The 20,306-nt window shown below is 41.6% G+C and overlaps 1 protein-coding gene and 1 long non-coding RNA gene across 22 annotated transcripts in view; one reads left to right on the top strand and one right to left on the bottom strand.

Annotated features, from left to right (window-relative positions):
• The window catches only part of LOC147365827 (uncharacterized), a 99,156-nt gene that overhangs the window by 47,036 nt on the left and 31,814 nt on the right, over nucleotides 1-20,306 (bottom strand). For 11 of the 21 annotated variants that reach the window (XR_015132879.1, XR_015132878.1, XR_015132868.1 and 8 more), the window contains one exon: nucleotides 1,838-2,045. The exons of 8 other annotated variants lie outside the window; for them this stretch is intronic. Coding sequence is in view for 2 of the 13 variants with exons in the window: in XM_086317305.1 (XP_086173431.1) it covers nucleotides 1,838-2,045 (208 nt within the window). In the remaining 11 variants the exon portion in view is untranslated. The remainder of the gene's footprint in view (nucleotides 1-1,837; nucleotides 2,046-20,306) is intronic. 2 more of the 21 variants (XR_015132852.1, XM_086317307.1) reach the window with 1 other exon arrangement.
• LOC147365828 (uncharacterized) overlaps nucleotides 10,739-20,306 on the top strand; it is a 35,124-nt gene continuing 25,556 nt past the window's right edge. Inside the window, exon 1 of the long non-coding RNA XR_015132890.1 lies at nucleotides 10,739-11,062. This is a non-coding gene — a long non-coding RNA (uncharacterized LOC147365828). The remainder of the gene's footprint in view (nucleotides 11,063-20,306) is intronic.

Here is a 20,306-nt window from a genome sequence, read left to right on the forward strand (position 1 = left end):
TATTCATTTATTGTGAAGCGATGTCATAAAAATATGTTGGTTATTTGAAACCGTACTGAACAACCCAAACCACTAACAGTGGTATTATCTCTTAGTAGTGGTGTTATTGGTGACATTCAGTTTTGATTTTTTGCTTTTCTGTATTCTACTAAGTTTCTATAATTAATTCTTTCGTTCATTCACAAATACTTACTGAGCATCTGCTATGATTTATTTTTATAAGAAGAAAAAATTTTAAAGAAAGAAATGTACTGTGTAAGTCTAAAGTTGTAAATTTTATTCAAAAAGCAAGAAGGGATAATATGTATGCTTAGAAAAAGACTAGGCACCAAGATGTTACTAGCAGTGTTACATACTAAGATGTTTCAGCGGTGAGTTAGTGGCAAGTTTATCTTTTCTTAATACTCTTCCATGCTTTCCTTGTTTTCAACTATAAATTACTTACCTGTTCTATTCATAGCTGTGCCTCCGGTGCTAAGAGGAGGTGCCACATAGTAGGAGTTCAAGAAGATCTTTTTTGAATGAACCCATACTTTTGATTATAAATTGCTGTTTTAAAAAACACTTTTACTTATCATTCTATTATAGTCGGCAAACTTGGCATTCAACTTGTGCTCTTCTAAGCTGGAGGAGACCTAAGAGATTGTAGTAGGGGGCTCTAGTGGCCATTTAACAGGTGGTGGTGGTGAGGAGAGCCACATGACGGGAAGACAGGGTGAGCAGAAAGTGGGGAAACACCATTCAGAAGCCATGTGTTGTTTATTGTATTTATTAAGATTTCTGTTCAACCTATTTTTAGGAGAATTGGTGACACATCACTATACCAGTGTCTATTGAGGATAGACCTTGTGTTGTATGGCTTAGTTTCTTGGTAGTGATATCTGAGGTTCACAGAGGAATGGAGGGCTGGGATGAGGTTGGGGTAACTCAGTCATAAGCCCCTGTTTTGCTTGTAATTAGGAAGCTTACATCTCTGGTTTTACAAAGTAATGTAGATCAAAACCATAAGAGAGACTAGATACTGGGCCAGTGAGGGAGAGAAGTCCCTCAGCTGGTCTATGAATCAAGCTGACTGCCCAGCATCTATAGCTTCAGTTGGCTGTTCAACTCTCAACTCATTTGCAGGGAGATGTTGTATGTTACATGATTTTGCCTAATTCAAAGATTCTCAAAAGTCACGTGAATAGTCCTTATGTGTATCTGGGGGTTACCAGAAGAAACAAACCTCTTGTCAGCCTCGAATCCTCTCTTTCTCTTCCAGCAATACACTGGCAAATTCTGTTGGTTCTACCTTCAAACTACATCCAGAACCTGAGCACTGGCCCCTCTCTAGCCTTATTTGGTTTATTGCAAGAGCCTCTGAACTCCTCCCTGCTTCAGCCCTCACAGCAGCCACAGGATCCTTTCAAAACCTCAGTCAGATCACATCTTTACAGCAACCTACATTAGCCACAGCCCTTACAGCAAGGTGCTGGCTTGTGTCCCACAACTTGCTCTTACTTCTCTGACCTACTTTTCTCCAGCTTGCCCCTTGCTCACTCCACTCCAACATCCAGTCTTCCTTGCTGCTCCTCCAACACACCAGGCACCCTGTGCCCTTGCTATATCCTCTGCAGGAACACCCCCACTCTCTCTCTCTCTTGAGGTCTTCCCTCGGATGTCACCACATCAGACAGACCATTTCTGACCATCTCTATCAAGTAGAGACCACCTCCCCAGATACCTGCTCCTTTACTTTGCCTTTTTTCCCCTCCTTGCAGTCATGATCACTGGGACAGTTCTGACAACGGAGTGTGTCTGATTTTCCTAAACACATCATGTGGTTGCTCTTCCTCACCTGTTGACGTTGGGTGCAGCCACGTACCTAGCTCTCTCCTGCGCTGTGTGAGGGGGAGGGCCGTGTGTGGCTTTCAGGAGGAAGCCAGTGCGGAGTTCACTGCTCTGTCTCCTCTCTCTCCTGCAGACATCGGCCGTGCTCCACATGGGGCTTCTCCAGGCAGCCTGGGCCCCAGAGTGAAGGTGCATGAGCTGAGCCCCCGGCTGGCCTGCAATGAACAGAGCGCGTTGTTGTTCTTCAGTCACTAAGTTGTGTCTGACTCTTTGGGACCTCAGGACTGCAGCATGCCAGGCTTCCTGTCCTTCAGTATCTCCTAGAATTTATTCAAACTTATGTCCATTGAGTTGGTGATGAACACACTGTGTAAGTGAGGGATATAAACTTCTTTTTTCAAGCCATCGAACTTGGCTTGTTTAAAACCACAAAACAACTAGCCTATCCTGACTGAAACACTCTGACATATTCCATATTTATTTGCTGTCTCTTCCTATTCCCCTCTAGAATGTAATCTTTTTGATGGTAGGGCTTTGTTCACTATTATATCTCCAGGTCCTGAAACAGTGCCTGGCATGTGGTAGGTATTCAATAAATATCTGTCGCCTGACCGAATGAATGATGAATTGATCACCCCAACTGAAACAGGAAGATTTCACAATGGCAGGTGTTAACTATTCCTGGATGTGTCCACAAAAGTGTTCGTTTGACGTGATCTGAATGGAACAAGATGGTTCCTGATTCAAGATTAGCAGTGTGGCTGCTCGCCTCACCAGACACAGTTTGAAAGCACAAATTGCCTGTGGGCACATAACACAGTGAGTCGTGGAGGCACATAAAGTAGTTAAAGTTACCACACAAACGGAGATTTGGCATACTGCTGAGGGGACCCAGCGACAACCATAAATAAAAAGCATTAGCAGCATTTGTGTCGATGCTGAGTGCTGACGTGGTTTCCTTTCCCTGTGTGGACATTAGCATTTGTAATGAACTGAGCTTCACAGGCTTGAGGTTTTATCTGCCGTTATCATAAATTGGTGTATGAGCCCCTCTCAGGACTTTTGCAAAAGCTGTGTGTGCTTTTGTGAGCTGCTTTCTTTTCAGGCTTCCTCCTGGTACGCCTGAATTTGGATGGGAATAATGCATTTCCTGTATCGGTGGCACCGTACAAGGAAACCCATTGTATCCCCTCAGAGGAAGAGTACATCTGTAAGTAGTTTTTAAGAGTGTACTGAAGGATCTTGTTAGGGTGACTTATTCTCCCAGTTCCATTTGGTTGATGAAGTGGATCACGTGACAGATGTGCATAATGAACTGCTTCAGTTGCTGCCAGTGGGAAGCTCAACCTATAAAATGTGAAATCTCTTGGACTCATTGAGGGCAGAGCAAGCTGATCACACAAGAGAGAACTCTGCCTGATTCCGAGTTGTCATTTCTTACTGCCGCATACAGTGCACCAGTGTTCCTGGGCTTTGCTTTTCCTTTCTCCCAGAGGAACTGCCTTTCCAGTTTATTCTTAATTCAAACTGGAAAGGCAGTGGTTTCTGCATACAATTTCCCCAAAGAGCAAACATGATTAAGATGTTCAAGTAATCATCCATGAAATGCACTTGCAAGGAGCCTTTATGTTTTGTCGTTAAAAGAGGAAATAATTTACATCATCCAGTAGGATTGTGGGTTGGTTTTTTTTGTTTTTGTTTTTTCCCTCTTCCCTACCTCTTTTCCCCTCACTCTTTCCTATGTTTTCTTTCTCCGCTCCATTATTTTATTTTCCTCTTTATTTTCATTGACTGCAGTCATAAGGGATGTAACTTGTTTCCCATTTCCATGCATTGTATGGAACAGTGACATCCAAGCCAAAAAGACACAGGTGACCAATCTATTCCAGTAGTGGTCTAACTTCCAGCTCATTCTAGATGCTTCTGGGTTACTAAGGGACAATGAATGGAAAAATAAAGAGCAATCATGCAAATTTTAGTCCTAGATATGAGCATTGGGGAAATGACGAAAAAGGCTGTAAGTCAGTTCACTTCACTTGTACCACAGAGCATCCCCATGGGCTGAGCATCAGGCTAAGCACTGTGCAGGGAGCTGAAGAGAGAGCACACAGCCCTTGGAAGTTGGTGAGTAAGTGATGGTGTATGATGACATATCCAAATGCCATAGTAGCAGCAAAGATAATAGGGCTTTAGGTGGTGCCAGAGGGGAGGTCTCAATGAGAATTTAAATGGTCAGGCAAGGATTTGAGCTGAAAGCAGGAACTGAGTTAGATCTGAAAGGACAAGTAGATTTGGAATGCTGTCAGAAGAGCAAAATAGCATATTAAAGAGGTCAAGAGTGCATGGCATCTTGATCAAACTCAGCTGTTTGGGGTACCTCACTTTTAGCCCCAATTCCCCAAGTAGCCATATGTCAATTACACAGGTTACCTAAAGAACATTTATATATATATATATATATCTGGAAGAGGAAATAGCAACCCACTCCAGTATTCATGCCTGAAAAATCCCATGGACAGAAAAGTCTGGTGGGCTACAGTCTAATAGGGTCTCAAAGAGTCGGAGATGACTAAGCATGACACCGATATTCATATATATACACACACACATATATATATTACTCAGATATTAGTATAAGGCAATTAGCCACAACATAATGTATGGAGATGTCACATCTGTAAGCTTTAAATCAATTGTGAAGACAGCAGAATTGTTTTTCTTGCCTACCAGTGAGTGTCATGGATTAAAAGTGCTGCCGAATTTAAGGAAATTATATTTAAGAAAATAGAATCCGGGAAATGAGAGCCCAGTCTTCTAGTAGCAAAACAGCATATGAGGCTTATTTTGAAGACTTTTTTAAAATGTCAGATTTGGCTTTAGCAAGTTTAGTGAATTATCCTTTGTAGACAGAAAGCTGGCATTGGGGCACTCCAGAAAGCCCCCTGGCACCTTGGCTACCTCCTTCTGACTCTGATGCTGGCAGGAGGCCTCTGGTGAAAATCCCTGGCTCTTTTCTGCAGAGGAATGGCAAGACTTGGCAGCCACTGTTGAGTTCACACAGAGACGGGGAGTGACTGGTTCCCAGGGTCAGCTGGGGTGGGGGTGAGAAGCAGCTCAAGGCCAAGAGTTTGACTTCCTGACCCTTCCAGAAAAGTGTAGTGCTCTTTAATTTATTCCTAATTGGAATTCCTTGCTGTGGTTTTCCTTTTAGAAAAGGAAAGACATGCCCTTTTAACCATTTCCTCTCAAAAGACTTTTGTTAGCTTTGATTTAGTTGTTTCTATATTAAAATAGCTACCACATAAAAATGATTTCTAAAAATGTCTCAAATTCCTGTTTCACATAACTCAGTAATATGGTTTCTGAGGTCTTGAGACTGGGTCTACTAGTCCTTTTGGTTGTGAAGCATTGGAAAGAAAAAATTAGAGTTGGTGAAAAATAGAAAGAAACCCTTCTGGACCATCTCCCCTTATTCTGAATGCTGTCAACATTTGAATGTGGCGCACACGCACATGGTTTGCCTGCATGTGTGTGCACCCACACCCACACACACACTCTCACACATCACCTATTTTACTAAAACATATTATGATAGAAAACTTCATTATTTTTGTCTAAGTCCTGGTTGTAGTCCTTCAGTGAGGGCACTTGAGACACACATGTTTGCAGGTAGCTGAAGGTACAGCTATGTGGTCTGCCTGAAACCTAAAATTAGATTGAGTTGACGATTCTATCGGGAGAGATTTTTCCCTCAGTGTTTTCATTCCCAAACTCTGCTGCCTTCCACTTCCTGCAGAGACTGAAGTCATTGTAGATACTACTCAAAAGTAATAACTCCTGAGAGACTCTCTCTGCAAAATCAGCATGCAAAAGGCAGCTGGCCCCAGAAGCCAAGGACTCTTGGCTACAGCAGTAGAATGTTAAAGCCACACAATAGTAAAAGGAACCTGGGTTTCCTATATTTTAAACTGTCTATTGTTTCATGCTTAGCTTTAGTGAAATCCAGAGAAATGAAATAAAAAGTCAGCTTTTAGAGTCTTTATAACAGTAAGGTATTTCTGTTGCTATTCCTTAAAAGATGATGAAAATTAGATGCTGAAATGTGGAGGCCTTCTGAAAATGACTTGGAATAATTATATTTGTTAAACTGGGCAGCCCTGATATTGTACGCTGTTTAAATCAACTTTCATTATTCTTTAATGATTCTTTGCAATTCTTTTTTCCAGAACTTTGCAAGCTTGACTTGTGTTCACCTTGCTATGGAATGCTTTAAAGGGCATTTCATCTAATAGCAGAGGAAAATGATAAATTATAGATGCCAAATCATAAAGCAGTGATTTAGGTAGCACTAGGGTAAGATCGTAAGCAATAAAATAAAAATTTTCCCAATCAACCTCTACATTAGAAGCAAAAAAAGGAGTCGCTGCCTGCATAATTAAAGCAAGACATGTCAAGATGCTTGTTAATATGCTAATTTGAAGGCTTTTTAAAAAAAAAACAAAACTTGGAATCATAAAGGAGAATATTGGGAATATTTATCAGTTTGAACAGAGAAGTTCTCTATGAATGAGTATGAAGTGATTTCATTGTTAGTGTGCTCTGGAAATACAAATATAAAGGAAAAAAAAAAAACAAAAACGCCTCAGGCTCAATCTCTTAAGCATTTGGGGAGAAAATGAGATGGTTAAGAGTTGACCAGGATCTAAATTTTCACCACACCCCTGCTAGCTGTGTGATCTTATGCAAGTTAGTTAACCTCTCTGGCCCTGTTTTCTCAGCTGTAAAATGACAAGATAGTGGGTCTTACTTCATAAGATAATTGTAAGGATTACAAATAAAGCATTTAAAACAGAATCTAATAGGGACTTCCCTCGTGGTCCAGTGGCTAAGACTCCATGCTCCCAATGCAGGGGCCCTGGGTTGGCTCTCTGGTCAGGGTACTAGATCCCACATGCCACAACCAACAGCTTGCATGCTGAAAAATGAAGACTGGAGATCTGTGTAAGCTGCATCTAAGACCTGCCACAGTCAAATAAATAAATATTTTAAAAAATAAAATAGAATCTAACAGAGCAAGCACTCAGTAAGAATGGTTGTATAATATCTTTCCTTTGCCCAAACTCTCTAGAGCTTTCCCTCTTACTCCCAGTGAAAGCTGAAGTCTTTACCATGTCTATAGGCCCCATACAACTGGGCTGTTTCTCTCTGACCTGATCTCTTTCCCTACCTGCTCAGCTTGCACTCTGGCCTCCAGGCATTCCTCAGGTACACCAGGCACCCCCCCATCTCAGGACCTTTGTCGTGAAAGCTGTTTCACAGCCATCCTCAGGTTGGCTTGTCTGTTCCATTAGGTCTTCACTTTAAGCACCTGATCAATGAGACTTTCCCTGGACACCGTCTAACATTCCTCTTGATATTTTATAGTTCCCCTTTCTGCCTTATTTTTCCCCTTAGCACTAACTACTTCCCAGTATACTATATATCTTACTAATTTATCTCATTTGTTCTCTACATCTCCCACCAAAATAGAAACTGAAGGAAGGCAGGAATTTTTATTTTAGCCATCAATGTATCCTCAGTACCTAGAATGGTGTTTGTCACAATTGTAGCTGTCAATAAATATTCGAAGGCTGAATGAATGGATGATTTTCCTTAATTTCTAAAAAATAATAATTAAATCCTACACATATACGTCCTCATTTCCAAGTTTAATGAAATGTAGTTTTTTTGGGTCACATACTTTTTTCTTGGTTGCCATGATGACTGTCAACCATCTTTAAACCGCTCTTTAAACACCAGATAACTGTTTAATGAAAGTGGAAGCACACGGTTTGGCCACCCAGGCCATGACTCAGCCTTTTCCTTCATCAGTTCACCTGGAGGAAGAAATAATGATACTTGCTGGACCTCCTTAGTTCCTCCTTCAGCCACAGATAAATCAGGGACAACTTCTGATTTTCTCTTTCCACCCTGGTCTTTTAATAGCTACAAAGAGGTGGGGAAGCTTCTTAAGTAAATATGGCACGTGTTTTCCAAAACCTGAATATAAGCAAGGGCAGAGTATATAGAATACCATGAGTTATCACTGTGGAATGATCTCACTCTTTGCCCCCCAGGGGTTATTGAAAGGGCATTCCTAAACATGGACATGTTGCAGGAGGTCAGATAGAAGGTAAAGGTTCCTGAACATCTTTTGTGTTCCCAACTTGGCTTATACACACTGCATCACCTCATAGCCACACTGTGTGGTCTGTGTTATCATCCCCAACCTCTAGATTGCAACCCCAACCTTGGGGTGAGACCAAGGCTCAGACAGGATAAGTGACTGTCCAAGGCCACCTGACTAATAAGTGGGACAGCCAGACATGGAATACTTATCAGGAACATGACAACCACTTTTCTTTTTCCTCTTTGCCCTGATAAGCAGTTTCCTAAGAATTAAACCAATTTGTATGTCTTAAGCCAACAACTGCTGAATTAGTGAGTGTTCATGATGGATTTCTGCCACAGCTTAAAGCTGGTGGCTTAAAACTATTGGGATCTCAGCAGCTTCTCCTTGTCTCATCAGTGAGGTGAGGACCTGCACCCTAGGGATAGGCTGACATGAGAGGAAGAGCAGTGTCTGAGCCCCATCCATACTACCCATGAGAGGAAGAGTTACTAACCCCAATACATAACACAGTCTCCAGGCTTAAGTATATTACCCAAGGTCAGCTGCTAGGAAGTGCTGGGGCTGGGTGCTTAATTCAGATCTGTATGGGTCCAGAGTTTGGTTCAATCATTACCATCACCTTGACCACTTCTACTCCAACTCTACCTTACAACTTTCACAGCATACCCCAAGTCAGAAAAAGAACATTTCTTCAGTTAGCATATCTAATGAAAGATGTTGCTTTCAAGAAATATGTTCATGACTTCTTAAATAATCTAAAGTGTTCTTTTTCTCCTCTTTCTTCCTCTTCTTCTTTTTCAAAGATTTGGCCTCTGGAAAATATTTCATGCATAATGGCAAAGCATCTAACTTTCCTATGAGCTTATGAAATGAAGTGGTTCTTTTAGAGTAAACAAAAAATCTTTTCATCTAAAATTTTAATTGCAACCAATTCAGTGCCCTGGGAATTAGTTCCAGTGTTTGGCTCCAGTTTCTGGCACTGAGCTCTGGCCTCAAGCCTGCACTGGGTCACCTCACAGCTGCACCTCAGGGCTACTTGCCAAGAAGCTGGTCTCATGGCATTACTACCCTATGGCTTGACAACAGAACACTGAGCTTTGGTACTGAACCTGGCTGAAAGCAATTCATGTGACTGCAACTCTGCTTAGCAAACAACGTACAGGAGTCACCTGGTGAAGCACGGTAACATTCTCCCACATTCCTGGGAGAAAAGAGATATAATTTTCATTAGTTTGTCTAGAAGCAGAGGAGGGTATTTCTCAAAGTTTAATTTACAGCCATAAACTTGTACATTGATATAACCATAACATAAAGGAGGAAACATCTGTCACTTCCATTTGTAGCTGTGTTTGTAGCAGCTCTTTCAAAAAGGAAGACTAGAGATTAGCCATCCGGGTTTGGGGGCTGTATGGTTAGGCCATTCAAGATGGCTGTTCTCTTGCTCTCTGTACATCCCTCGCTTGACTAGTGCCTGTTTCTCTCACATGACTGTATAATCCGCTTAATTATAGCGCTTAAATAGTCTCTGGTAGCTGGTGAGCCCACTTGATGTCAATTCCCCCTATAAATGGTAGCCTTCTCTCTTGCCGAGTAGTGAAGACTGCTGATGTCCTACCCGCCATCTGCCACACATGGTGGGGTGTCGCTCCAGGCTCCTTTGTGTAAGTTCCGCCTATCCAATAAACCACTTATGTCCCTATCGCTGTCTCTGGGCCCTTTCTTCAGTCTTGGAGGCTGGACAACTACAAGACTTGAAGGGCTGGGGGATGCAGCCCAGCAGGGACCAAGATCAGTGTCTGAAACCAGGTTTTCCTCTAACCAGGTGGGTATGCACAAATAACTTAATCTCATTGTGCCTCAGTTTCCTCACAATACAAACTTTGGGCATGTTAAATGAACTTTAAATCTCAGTCCTAAAATTGTATTACATGTGTAAATATTCATAGCTTTTCTAATTTGGTGTAGTCACTTGAAACTTACCCTCCTACTAGAGAAAATCTGAATTTCTAAAAGCCTGAGGTTGACTTTAAAGATGGAACTTAAGAACAAGGAATTGTAGGGACTTCCTTGGTGGTCAGGTGGTTGGGACTCCACACTCCTGGTGCAGGGGACCCAGGTTCAATCCCTAGTCAGGGAGCAGGATCCCACATGCCGCAACTAAAAGCCCGCATGCCACAGCCAAATAAATATTTTAAAACAAATAAAAATAACCCCCAAGGAATTGCAGAGTTTTAGCTGTAAGAATCTAGATAGATAATATACCCCAACTTCCTCATTTTGTCTTCTCCCTTTTAGTCTTTTCTTTCCTTTCTTCCTTTTTTTTTCCAACATATTTTCTAGATTCTGGTAGGTACCAGGCATTGAGCTAAGTACTGGAGACCAGGCCTGAGTCCTTAGCTTTAAAGAACTTCCAGGACAGTGGGCACAGACAAGTGAATGCAGTATTAAAACACAAGGAAGTGAGGTTACAACAGAGCATGGGGTACAGTGGAAGACAGAAGCCATCTCAGGTTGGGGCAGGGATGCGAGTCAGGGAAGTGTCCCTGGGGAAATGACATCTAAACTGAGGCCAGGAGTCGGGGTGGGGCGGGGCACAGTTCTAGGCAGAAATGTGACATGTGCCTCTGAACATCACAGACAACTCTGGAAAGGTGGGCAGTAATTCTCCAGGGAACACAACCAGCTGCTGGCAGAGCTGGTGGTACAAATAGAGCTCAAGGTCCTAACTCCAAAGTTGCAGGCTTGGTTCAACGGCAATGATGTGAAGTAATAGCTTTGGGTTTTTTCAGGTTTTTTTTGGCACAGGTGAAGTATTACAGGGCCTTGCTGCCATCACCTTAATTAAGACTCAGGCTCTTTCCTGGACTCTCTCGGTTTAGGATATTCCCTCTCTGGCTCGAGGGTCTTCAAGAGTAACTCATCAACACAGAATAATCACATCACAGGCCAGTCATCTGAGAAGTCACCACCACCTATCTACTTTGGGGATGGAGATCTTTCAGCTTCTGAGCGGTGTGGATGGACAAAGATCCTGGCTGACGGGTTTAGGAGACCATCCAGGTCAGTCACGGGATAGTTATGAGTCATGATGGTTGTTTTCAAATATTTGAAGGATTGAAGGAGGAATTAGATGTGTTTTTTGTGGGTTGAAGGGAAAGAAGGAGAAACCAAATGAATGTATATAGGTACAGATAACTTTATTGTTCCTAAATAACAACTGGAGGCTTCCCCATGTATAGCTCCCTAGACCTTTCACTTTTTAAAAAAAGTGTTTTGTGTAAATAATAAGGAAAAGAAAATAAAGAACTGGAGGCCGGTTGCACTGGCAGTAATGAGTATCTTTACACCAGAAGTATTTAAAACCAGGGCGGATGACCACTTGACCCAGGATGTTACCAAGGGGATTCATGTCTCTAAGATTTGATTTATGGAAGCTTAATCAAATCCTTCTGGCTCCTTTTGTGATTCTGCATTTTCACACTTGGCCCAGGCCAACTAAGGTTTAACTGTTCTAGTGTCTTCTCTATTCTTCACAAAGTATTTACTCTCAGCTCTTCCCTGGTGGCTCAGACAGTAAAGAATCCACCTGCAGTGCAGGAGACCTGGTTTGATCCCTGGGTTGGGAAGACTTCCCTGGAGGAGGAAATGGCTACCCACTCTAGTAGTCCGACCTAGAGAATTCCACAGACAGAGGAGCCTGGCAGGCTCCAGTCCGTGGGGTCGCGAAGAGTCAGACACAACTGAGCGACTTTCACTTCACTAGTTAGCTGGCATTTCCAAGCACAGTATTTTTACATTCCTAAACAAAGATACACTTAGTGTTTTTTGTGATACTTATAAAGGCAGTTTAGTGTTGGGTTTTCTTTTTCACATAAAGAATTAATACATTTACCTAGAGGTAGTGAAACTGCTATGCTTATGTGAGAAAATGGGTGGTTTGGCACACGCACAGGTGCACACATATCCACATATGTAGTCTGGCGCGTGTGCACTGCCTTATTTTAGGTGTGCTTTGTCCACGTGCTTACATGCTGTTCACGCTAGGATCCATCCTCTTACACACCAAAAGAAACTTTACAAATTCTTTCTTTTCTTTCGCTTTTGTTTATTGTGGAACCTGTGTTGCTCTTCCCTGAGTCTAAAGATATGGAGGGAGAGAAGGGAAGTGCAGCTGGTGAAAACTGAAGATATTACTGGCAGTTCTGACAGATACAATTTTGATTTCATTAACCCCCAAATATTCAGAGAGCGGTGGTAAAAAATGATTTATATTGTTTTTTTTCAGGCAGGCTTCTCTGTTGCCAACATAGTAAACTAAAACATGTAATTCGTTTTTACCTGCTTTCTATGCTTGGTGCATGTAACGTGTTATAAATCAGAGATATTAAACATTATTTTGTTTTAAATTAGTATTCAGATGATATATTATGTGGGATCTAAAATAGGTATGTTTCAAAACCACATAATAGCTTTTTCAAAAGGAGAAAAGGAATGCAAGTCCATTTTCTAAGCATTCAAAATCAAACAACATTCAAAGGACCAGTTGAGAAGAGTCAGATCATCCCTAAAAGCCATGGAACATAAATTACATTGACATATTATGCGAAGACACTTGTCCTGCACTAGCTCGCATAAGCGACCTTAGAGAGAAGCTTACGCTCAACTAACGACACATTAGGAAGGAAAAAAAGTGTTCAGTTGCTGCCGGTTGTCATGGGTTGTTGTGCGCCAAGAGGGCTGCTGGGAGGGGCTCCGACATTCCCCCGGCACTGTGTGTGGAGTCGGGGGGAAGGGCCTCTGGAGAGCTGATGACTGTGCACAGGATGCATAAATCATCTCTCTCAAGGTAATCCTGGGGAGGGCTTCCCCGCGCAGAGTCATCAGCATCTGGCCTCTGCATGCAAATGTAAAATTAGAGCTTTATGTTGTACTGAAATGGCAGCCCACGGAAAAGATCACCGCCAAACACGACAAGCAGAACTCGTGGGGGCGGCAGCAAGCAGCTCTGTATTGGCTGATAGACTTTTCCCCGCTTCCAGTGGTTTTTCATAAGATAAAAATGTTTTCACCAGTGATTTTTTTTCTTTTTTTTTTTAACTATAAAGAATGGTAAAAGCGAGGGGGACACCAGGCAAAAATCCCCTAAAAGCACCGCAGGGACAGGGCCCGGACCTGAGGAGGGCAGGTGATTTTAAAAAGAAAGAAAAGGACAACTGGGAGCAGAGGATGGGACAAAGTCTGAAAAGCCAGAGAGCAGATGACAGAAGATTCTACAGCTGCTCACTGCAGCTGCTCTCATAGTCTCCTCTGCTTCAGAGTAGAGACAAATGTGTTTAGAAATGAAAGGCAGGAGGCAATGGGGAAAATGTGCCTTCCATTTCTAACCAACTGGAATATAATCTTCACAAAGCTCATCCTGTTCTCATGAGGAGGTTATTTTTAGGATTCAAATATAGGCAAAATACTAACCAGCAAACCCTACGTGCTTCTTAGCTGGAAGGACAATTGGGTACACTCAAATTATCAAGAGCACATTGCAATTTCTAAGGACAAACTTGTAGTTGGGAGCCTTGAACGTTAGAAATGGTAGCAATTTAGTAATACGATAGTTTATGGCCTTGCCTAACTGTTTCGGAACTCATAAAATGCTTTGTCACATGTAACCTTAATTTTTATATGCTTTAGGCCACATAATGGCTTTAGGCCATTGTTTCTTCATTTAAACTCAATACAAATAAGGATAGTTGATCCCTCTACTCTGAGATGACTTCCAAGCACTCTGGATCCTGTTGAGCTCTGTGCTATCCTGAGGAGTGACTCCAGTTGACTTGAAATCCTATCCTGAGGAAATAAATACAGGGTTGGGAGGCGGGGAGGGGTAGGCCAACTCCACCCACCCCCATGTTTCCTTCAGGATCCCTAAGTGTCCTGAATGGTAGAGTTTTTACCTCCTTGATAGCTGAGTGCATTTATGATCAGAAAAAGATGTTCTTCCAAAACATCAGCAACTGAGAGAAGTCACAAAAGAGGAAGAGAATGAAGAGTAACCTCATAGTTACTGGGCTATTTTACAGATTTAAAAAATATAACAAGCTCAAAAAACTTAGTCATTTGTCTAACATCACACAGGCGAGTCAGAAGTCAAAGGTCTGTGAGACTAAAATTTCTACTACAAGACAGCCTTGGAGGTGGGAAGGGAAGTGGAGACCACAGAATTCCCTAGAGCTCTCCCCTCTGAAGGTTCATCAAATGCAGACAGAGAATGCGTATCTCATTGATTCAAAAAAGGAGAAGCCATTTCTGAGGCTATGTGCCTTCCTGGGGCAGCGGCACCCTCCTCCTGACTCCGGCTGGGCACTTGAACCACGTGAGCTGCTCCGAGGCCTCCTGCCAGGCTGAGTCTGTGCAGGCCTAGAGCCAACAGGTGCGCCATCTCCCAGCTCAATTAGGCATGACACAAATCTGGAGGGACACAGAGGTGTTGTAGTCTGAGCAGCCTTAAGGATAACAAACGTGCCACTCAATGCAAAGCTCTGAGTTCTTTTTTCATTATTCTTTTGATTGGAGTATAGTTGATTTTTCCAATGCTGTTAGTTTCTGTGGCACAGCAAAGTGAATCAGTTAGACACACACACATCCACTCTTTTTAAGATTCTTTTCCCATATAGGCCATTACAGAGTACTGAGTAGAGTTCCTTGTGCTCTACAGTAGGTTCTTATTCATTATCTTTTTTATACAGTAGGGGCAAAGCACTTTGTTCTGTTGAGATGTGTTCTAACCAACATGTTCAGAGAACTGAGATAATTTCAGTTGGCAATTCAACTAACAGAACAATTGACCCCAGTCTGTTTAGTCCTAAAATATTTCCCATAACTCCCCCAAATCTGTCTGTTCCAGGGACAAAGTTTCTTTGTTGTCCTGCCTGTCTCCCTCACTCCTGCCTTTGTGCCCCAGCTGCTACTGAATCCTCTAACATGCCTTCACTGGCCCCCACCCAGCAAATCCTACTTTCGAGGCCTATCTCAACACTCAACTTTTCTCCATTGAGTTTGCCTTGATAACTCCAGTCAGCAGTGGCCTCTAAAATCCTGAGCTGCTGTGACAAGTATCTCCAGTTTTCATTTTCATATGGATTATGTTCAACTTGGAACTTGACTGTGGTGCTCTGTAAACACTCATTATCACAACTTTGTAAACACCCCCATCCTCATCACCGAACTGTAAGCATCTTGAAGGCCAAGGCTCTGTTGACAAACTAAAATGACTGGCAAAGAGAGTACCACAGCAGTGATCTGACCCTAACTCTGAGTCTATTCTTTTGTTCACTTTGGATTTAAACCAGATGGGAGCTGAAGAACACTGTCCTTTGAGACTCAACAAAATCAGCTCAAATCCTGTTCCTTTGTGCAGTGGGAGCCCTACATTCCTTCCTAACTGTCTGGGGGATTCTGGGAGGGGGTGGGGTAGTTTACAATTTCTTTTTCTAGTCACGTTTGGCTGCAAGTTCTTGCTTCTGTAGACTTACAGACTTCAGTGGCTGCAAGGAGCATATTGCTATCCTTAAGACCAACATTTCCAGACATGGAACTCGGCTTCTTTTCTTGCTTCAGTTAATGGACTGAAGCAGGAATGATGCCCACATGGGAGAAAAATTAGAAGTGAAGCATATGTGTCCTAGGTCTTCAAATATTAATGCTTCATTATGGGTACTATTTTCCTTTGAAGATTTAGAAGAGAAATATAATACTTTGTATTAATCCTTCATTACATAGAGCAGGATGCAAGAAATTAACTTAGAATTTTTCTTCGCCATTTTCTAAGTGACTGATTTATTACTTCAGCCATAGTTCAGTTCAGCCTCTCAGTCGTGTCCGACTCTCTGCAACCCCATGAATCGCAGCACGCCAGGCCTCCCTGTCCATCACCAACTCCCAGAGTTCACCCAAACTCATGTGCATCGAGTCGGTGATGCCATACAGCCATCTCATCCTCTGTGGTCCCCTTCTCCTCCTGCCCCCAATCCCTGCCAGCATCAGGGTCTTTTCCAATAAGTCAACTCTTCGCATGAGGTGGCCAAAGTATTGGAGTTTCAGCCTCAGCATCAGTCCTTCCAATGTACACTTCAGCCATAAACACGGAATAAAGCTGCTTCACTATCTTTCATGTAGGACAGCCTAGTAATTGCTAACTAAACATATACAGACTTTTGAAGTTTAATCATCATTTTACTCAAATAGATACTACTGTGTTTTCTGTTTCTTTGGCCCAAACAGGATGCTTCTAGTTGAGAAGGGGCCGTGTGAGTACAGACTCTAGTGTCAGGCTCTGTGGATTCAAATGTTCTCCTATTACTTACTAGTTATGTGACTTGATGGGCTTCCCAGATGGCTCAGCAGTAAAGAATCCACCTGCAATGCAGGCCACAAGGAGACACCGGTTTGATCCCTGGGTCAGGAAGATCCCCTGGAGAAGAGAATGGATACCCACTCCAGTATTCTTGCCTGGAGAATCCCATGGACAGAGGAGCCTGGTGGGCTTTGAGACTCCACAGGGGTCTCAAAGAGTTGCTTCACAACTGAAGCAACTTAGCACAAACACACGCATGTGACTTAATAAACTACCTAACCTCTTGGTACCAAATGGGGCTAGGAATAGTACTTAGCTTGTATGGATTAAATAAATATGTGTAAACACATATTTGAACAATGTTTGACACATAGCAAACATTCACGGGAGCAGATTTGTTTTCTTTTTCATTTGGTATCACATGGTTTTTGCGATATATGCCTTGTTAGGGGCTGAATTGTGTTCCTTCAAATTCATATGCTGAAGCTCTAACCACAAAGACCTTGAATGTGACTACATCTATTAGAGACAGGGCTTTTAAAGGGGGTAATTAAGTCAAAATGGAGTCATTAATCCAAAATGACTAGAAGAGTAGGTTAGTACACAGAAAAATAAAGGGATGATCATGTGAGGATATAGAGAAGGCAGCCAGCCACCTGCAACCCAGGGAGAGAGGCATGAAAAGAAATCAAACTTGCCAACACCTTCATCTTGGACTTGGAGCCTCCAGAATCGTGAGAAAATAACCTTCTGTTGTTTAAGCTACACAGTCAGTGGTATTTTGTATGGCAGCCCTGACAAACTAATACATGTATCAAAATTAAATTTGGTTAAAAAAGGTAAATCTGCTGAGAAACTAATGGTTTGTTGTTACATTTCTCACTGCATTTCATTGATAGGATATCTTTAAGTTTTGACTTTTTGTGAGGCTGAAATCATAGTGGTTAGGAGCACTCTAGTCTCGGTTCTGTCACTTTCTAGCATGATCCTTTAGGCAAGCAAAGCCTAAAGACATATATAAGGGCTGTTAAAGCTTCACTACTTCATGGGTGTGTCAAGACTAAATGAGATAATACGTACCACAGTGCCTGGCACACAATAAATATGAAGTTAATAAAATTCTATCTAGCTATCTATCTAAATGTCCTCTGATGGTGGTACAGATGGGAGAGAGGAAAACATTTTCTCAGCACCTGACATTTTCTGATTTTTAAAAAACCAAATAAAAAAATCTGAGGTCCATACAAATTGCTTTCTCCCAGGTTTCAGAGAGTATGATGGAGCTAGGATTCACAGGAAGGTATGTCTAATTCCAAGACATATTCTCTTTCCACTATGTGATAACATTACCTTTCCCATAAATTTTCTTAGGTTCTAGTATATTGTTCCCAAGACCTACCTAAACATGAGTGTGTGTGTGTATACACACATTTGATGCATGGGGCAAGAGCACTAGGAAATTGAAATATTTTCAAGAGGTCTTCTCATATATGAAAGAAAAGCAAAAAAGAAAAAATTAAAATCCAACCTTTAGGTAGAAGTAGTTCTAGCTCTGGTAACTCTACTGTCCTGTAATGAAGACATGTGTGCTTTATATTCTCACATTGCAATGTCCTGATTTGAACCAACAGGCTATGATTTCTAAAGGATTATAACTTGTGCTGCTATTGGACCAACCCCAATGTCTAATTTTAGCACAGGACTTGCTCTGGCAATATTTAGTCCTAGTTAAATAAGTGTGTGTTCTCAATTACTAAATGATAGTTCTCTGTTTCATTTTCTAACTTTTCTATTCCCCTCCACCCCCATCAGAGTCTCCGACCAGCTACCTATGGAGTTATTTTAAGATATCCCCAAAAGCGTGGTCCAACTAGTTTCTTTAACAACAAAAAAACTCAATAAAACAATAAGGTGATCACTTCTTGAATCATTTGGTTTTTACTAAATTGTTGTTGTTCAGCTGCTCAGTCGTGTCCAACTCTTTGCAACCCCGTGGACTGCAGCATGCCAGGCTTCCCTGTTCTTCACTGAATTACTTCCCAGAAAATATTTAATTCCATCATGTGAGCAGTTAACTCATATTTATTTTTGTTAAAAATAGATTAGCTTGTAAAGATACCAATTTTTAAATGTTTCAATGTGAACGGCCACGTACACATTTCTACCACTTCAATTAAAAACAGAAGCCAAAGCTGGGAATGGGACTATTTTTCTAAGTGGAGTTAAAATGGTTGTGTGAACTACTTTGCTCTAGAAACAATTTTTGCTACTTCACTGGTATTGTACTATGACAGAAGCTTGTTTGCATGATATTTAGATACTTGGGTTTGAAATGTGAAAACCTCTATGTTCAAAAACTCATTAATCCAGTAGAAATAGTTTAAATGCTTACTGTAAATCACAGTGCAAATCTGCAAGACAACTAATGGGATTGTCACTGTCAACAGAATGAAGAGCAAAAGGCTGAAAACTGTTTAAAAAAAAATCTTCTCATCAAAAAGAATAAAGACAGAGCATAGTTTGAGGCAAATGGGGAGGCAAAAAAGCTTATTCTGCTCCTTTTGTCCAATTTCAAGGGTAGTAACTACGTGGGAGGTCACCAGTTATGTCCAAGGGTCTGAGAATCCACGTCCTCCAAAACCAGTTTGAAGGCTGCTGTATAAGAAAGAGGCTGGAAACCACTGCCTCAACCTCCCTTTGACTTTCTTTCTTCTGTGTCTTCAGGAAGATATGAATAAGAAATTAATGGAGAAGAATTCAAAGTGGAAATGGAGATGAGAGTAAAGCAGTATTGATGCCATTGTCATTAACCATAAGTAGTAGAATGGAGCAAAGTCAGAATGCTGTTTCTCCTTTGATCTATGCTAACTTAAGTACTGAGTTACAGTGCCCTCAAAGAATACAGCCACTCTATGGACAGTGACTATTCACCTGGATTTCTGTGATTTGAGGTCCCACAAAATGACTGGAATGGCTTCTAAATAAAGCAGGCTATTCCATTACATTATTTCCTAAATTAAGTCAGTACCAAATTGAAAAAGAATCGGTAGAATTTCCAGTCAGGTGGCAAAGTGAATTCATGCTTCAGTTCATCCTGTATGCTTTAAACGCATGGTAATGCAGATAAAATAGAAAAAGAGAAAGCCAAAGGTCATTGCTGGTCTCAAAAAAATGAGATAAACATCTTTGTGCACTAGAAACACAACAGAAATGCAAAGCAGTGAGCTGAGCTAAAGCTGCAGCCCACCAAGGCCTGGGCCTTGAAACAGCTGGTGGCAACGGGAAATTCAGCTCTGGTGGAACACCAAGGCTAAAACGCTCTAGTCAGGACAGAGACCAAAGCTAGCATTGTTCTGAAAGCCAGGAACTGGAACACACCAACCATCCTGGTTTCTCCAGGACATTCTCTGCTTTACCAGTGAAAATCCTGAGTTTTAGGAAATCTCTTTGTTCTGGGTAACAGTGATGATTTGTCACCTAACTTTTCCCAGTGCCATGAAAGGGAGCTGGATAAAACTGCTGCCAGTATATTGCCTGGAGCTGTGGATTTATCAGAAGTAGTGGATCCAAGAAAGCAAAAGGACAAAAAAAAAAAAAAAAACACCATCATTACAGCAAATGAACTGAGATACCAGCTGGCTCAGTTACTAGATTAGACATAGTCCTGGCATTGATAAGGAGCAGGAACCCTCTAAAGCCATCTTAAGATCTTGTTTCTGGACTGGAGCATGGAATGGAGATAAAGGCAGATGAAAATACTCATTAAATTGGAGATGGAGTAAGAAAGAATAATGGAAATATCTCCCACTCAGTGATTGTGCACATCAAAATCCCAAAACACATAAAGAAGTTAATGCTAAAAAAAGATAGTTGTGCAATGATGGAGTAACCAGTACCAGACTAGATCTCCTGTTATAAAAAAATTATAAAAATAAAAACGTGTGTATATATATATGT

This window comes from Bos grunniens, chromosome 9, assembly GCF_055505025.1.
Source record: "Bos grunniens cultivar Pamir isolate PY7600 chromosome 9, Bosgru_T2T1.0, whole genome shotgun sequence".
Classification (NCBI taxonomy): domain Eukaryota; kingdom Metazoa; phylum Chordata; class Mammalia; order Artiodactyla; family Bovidae; genus Bos; species Bos grunniens.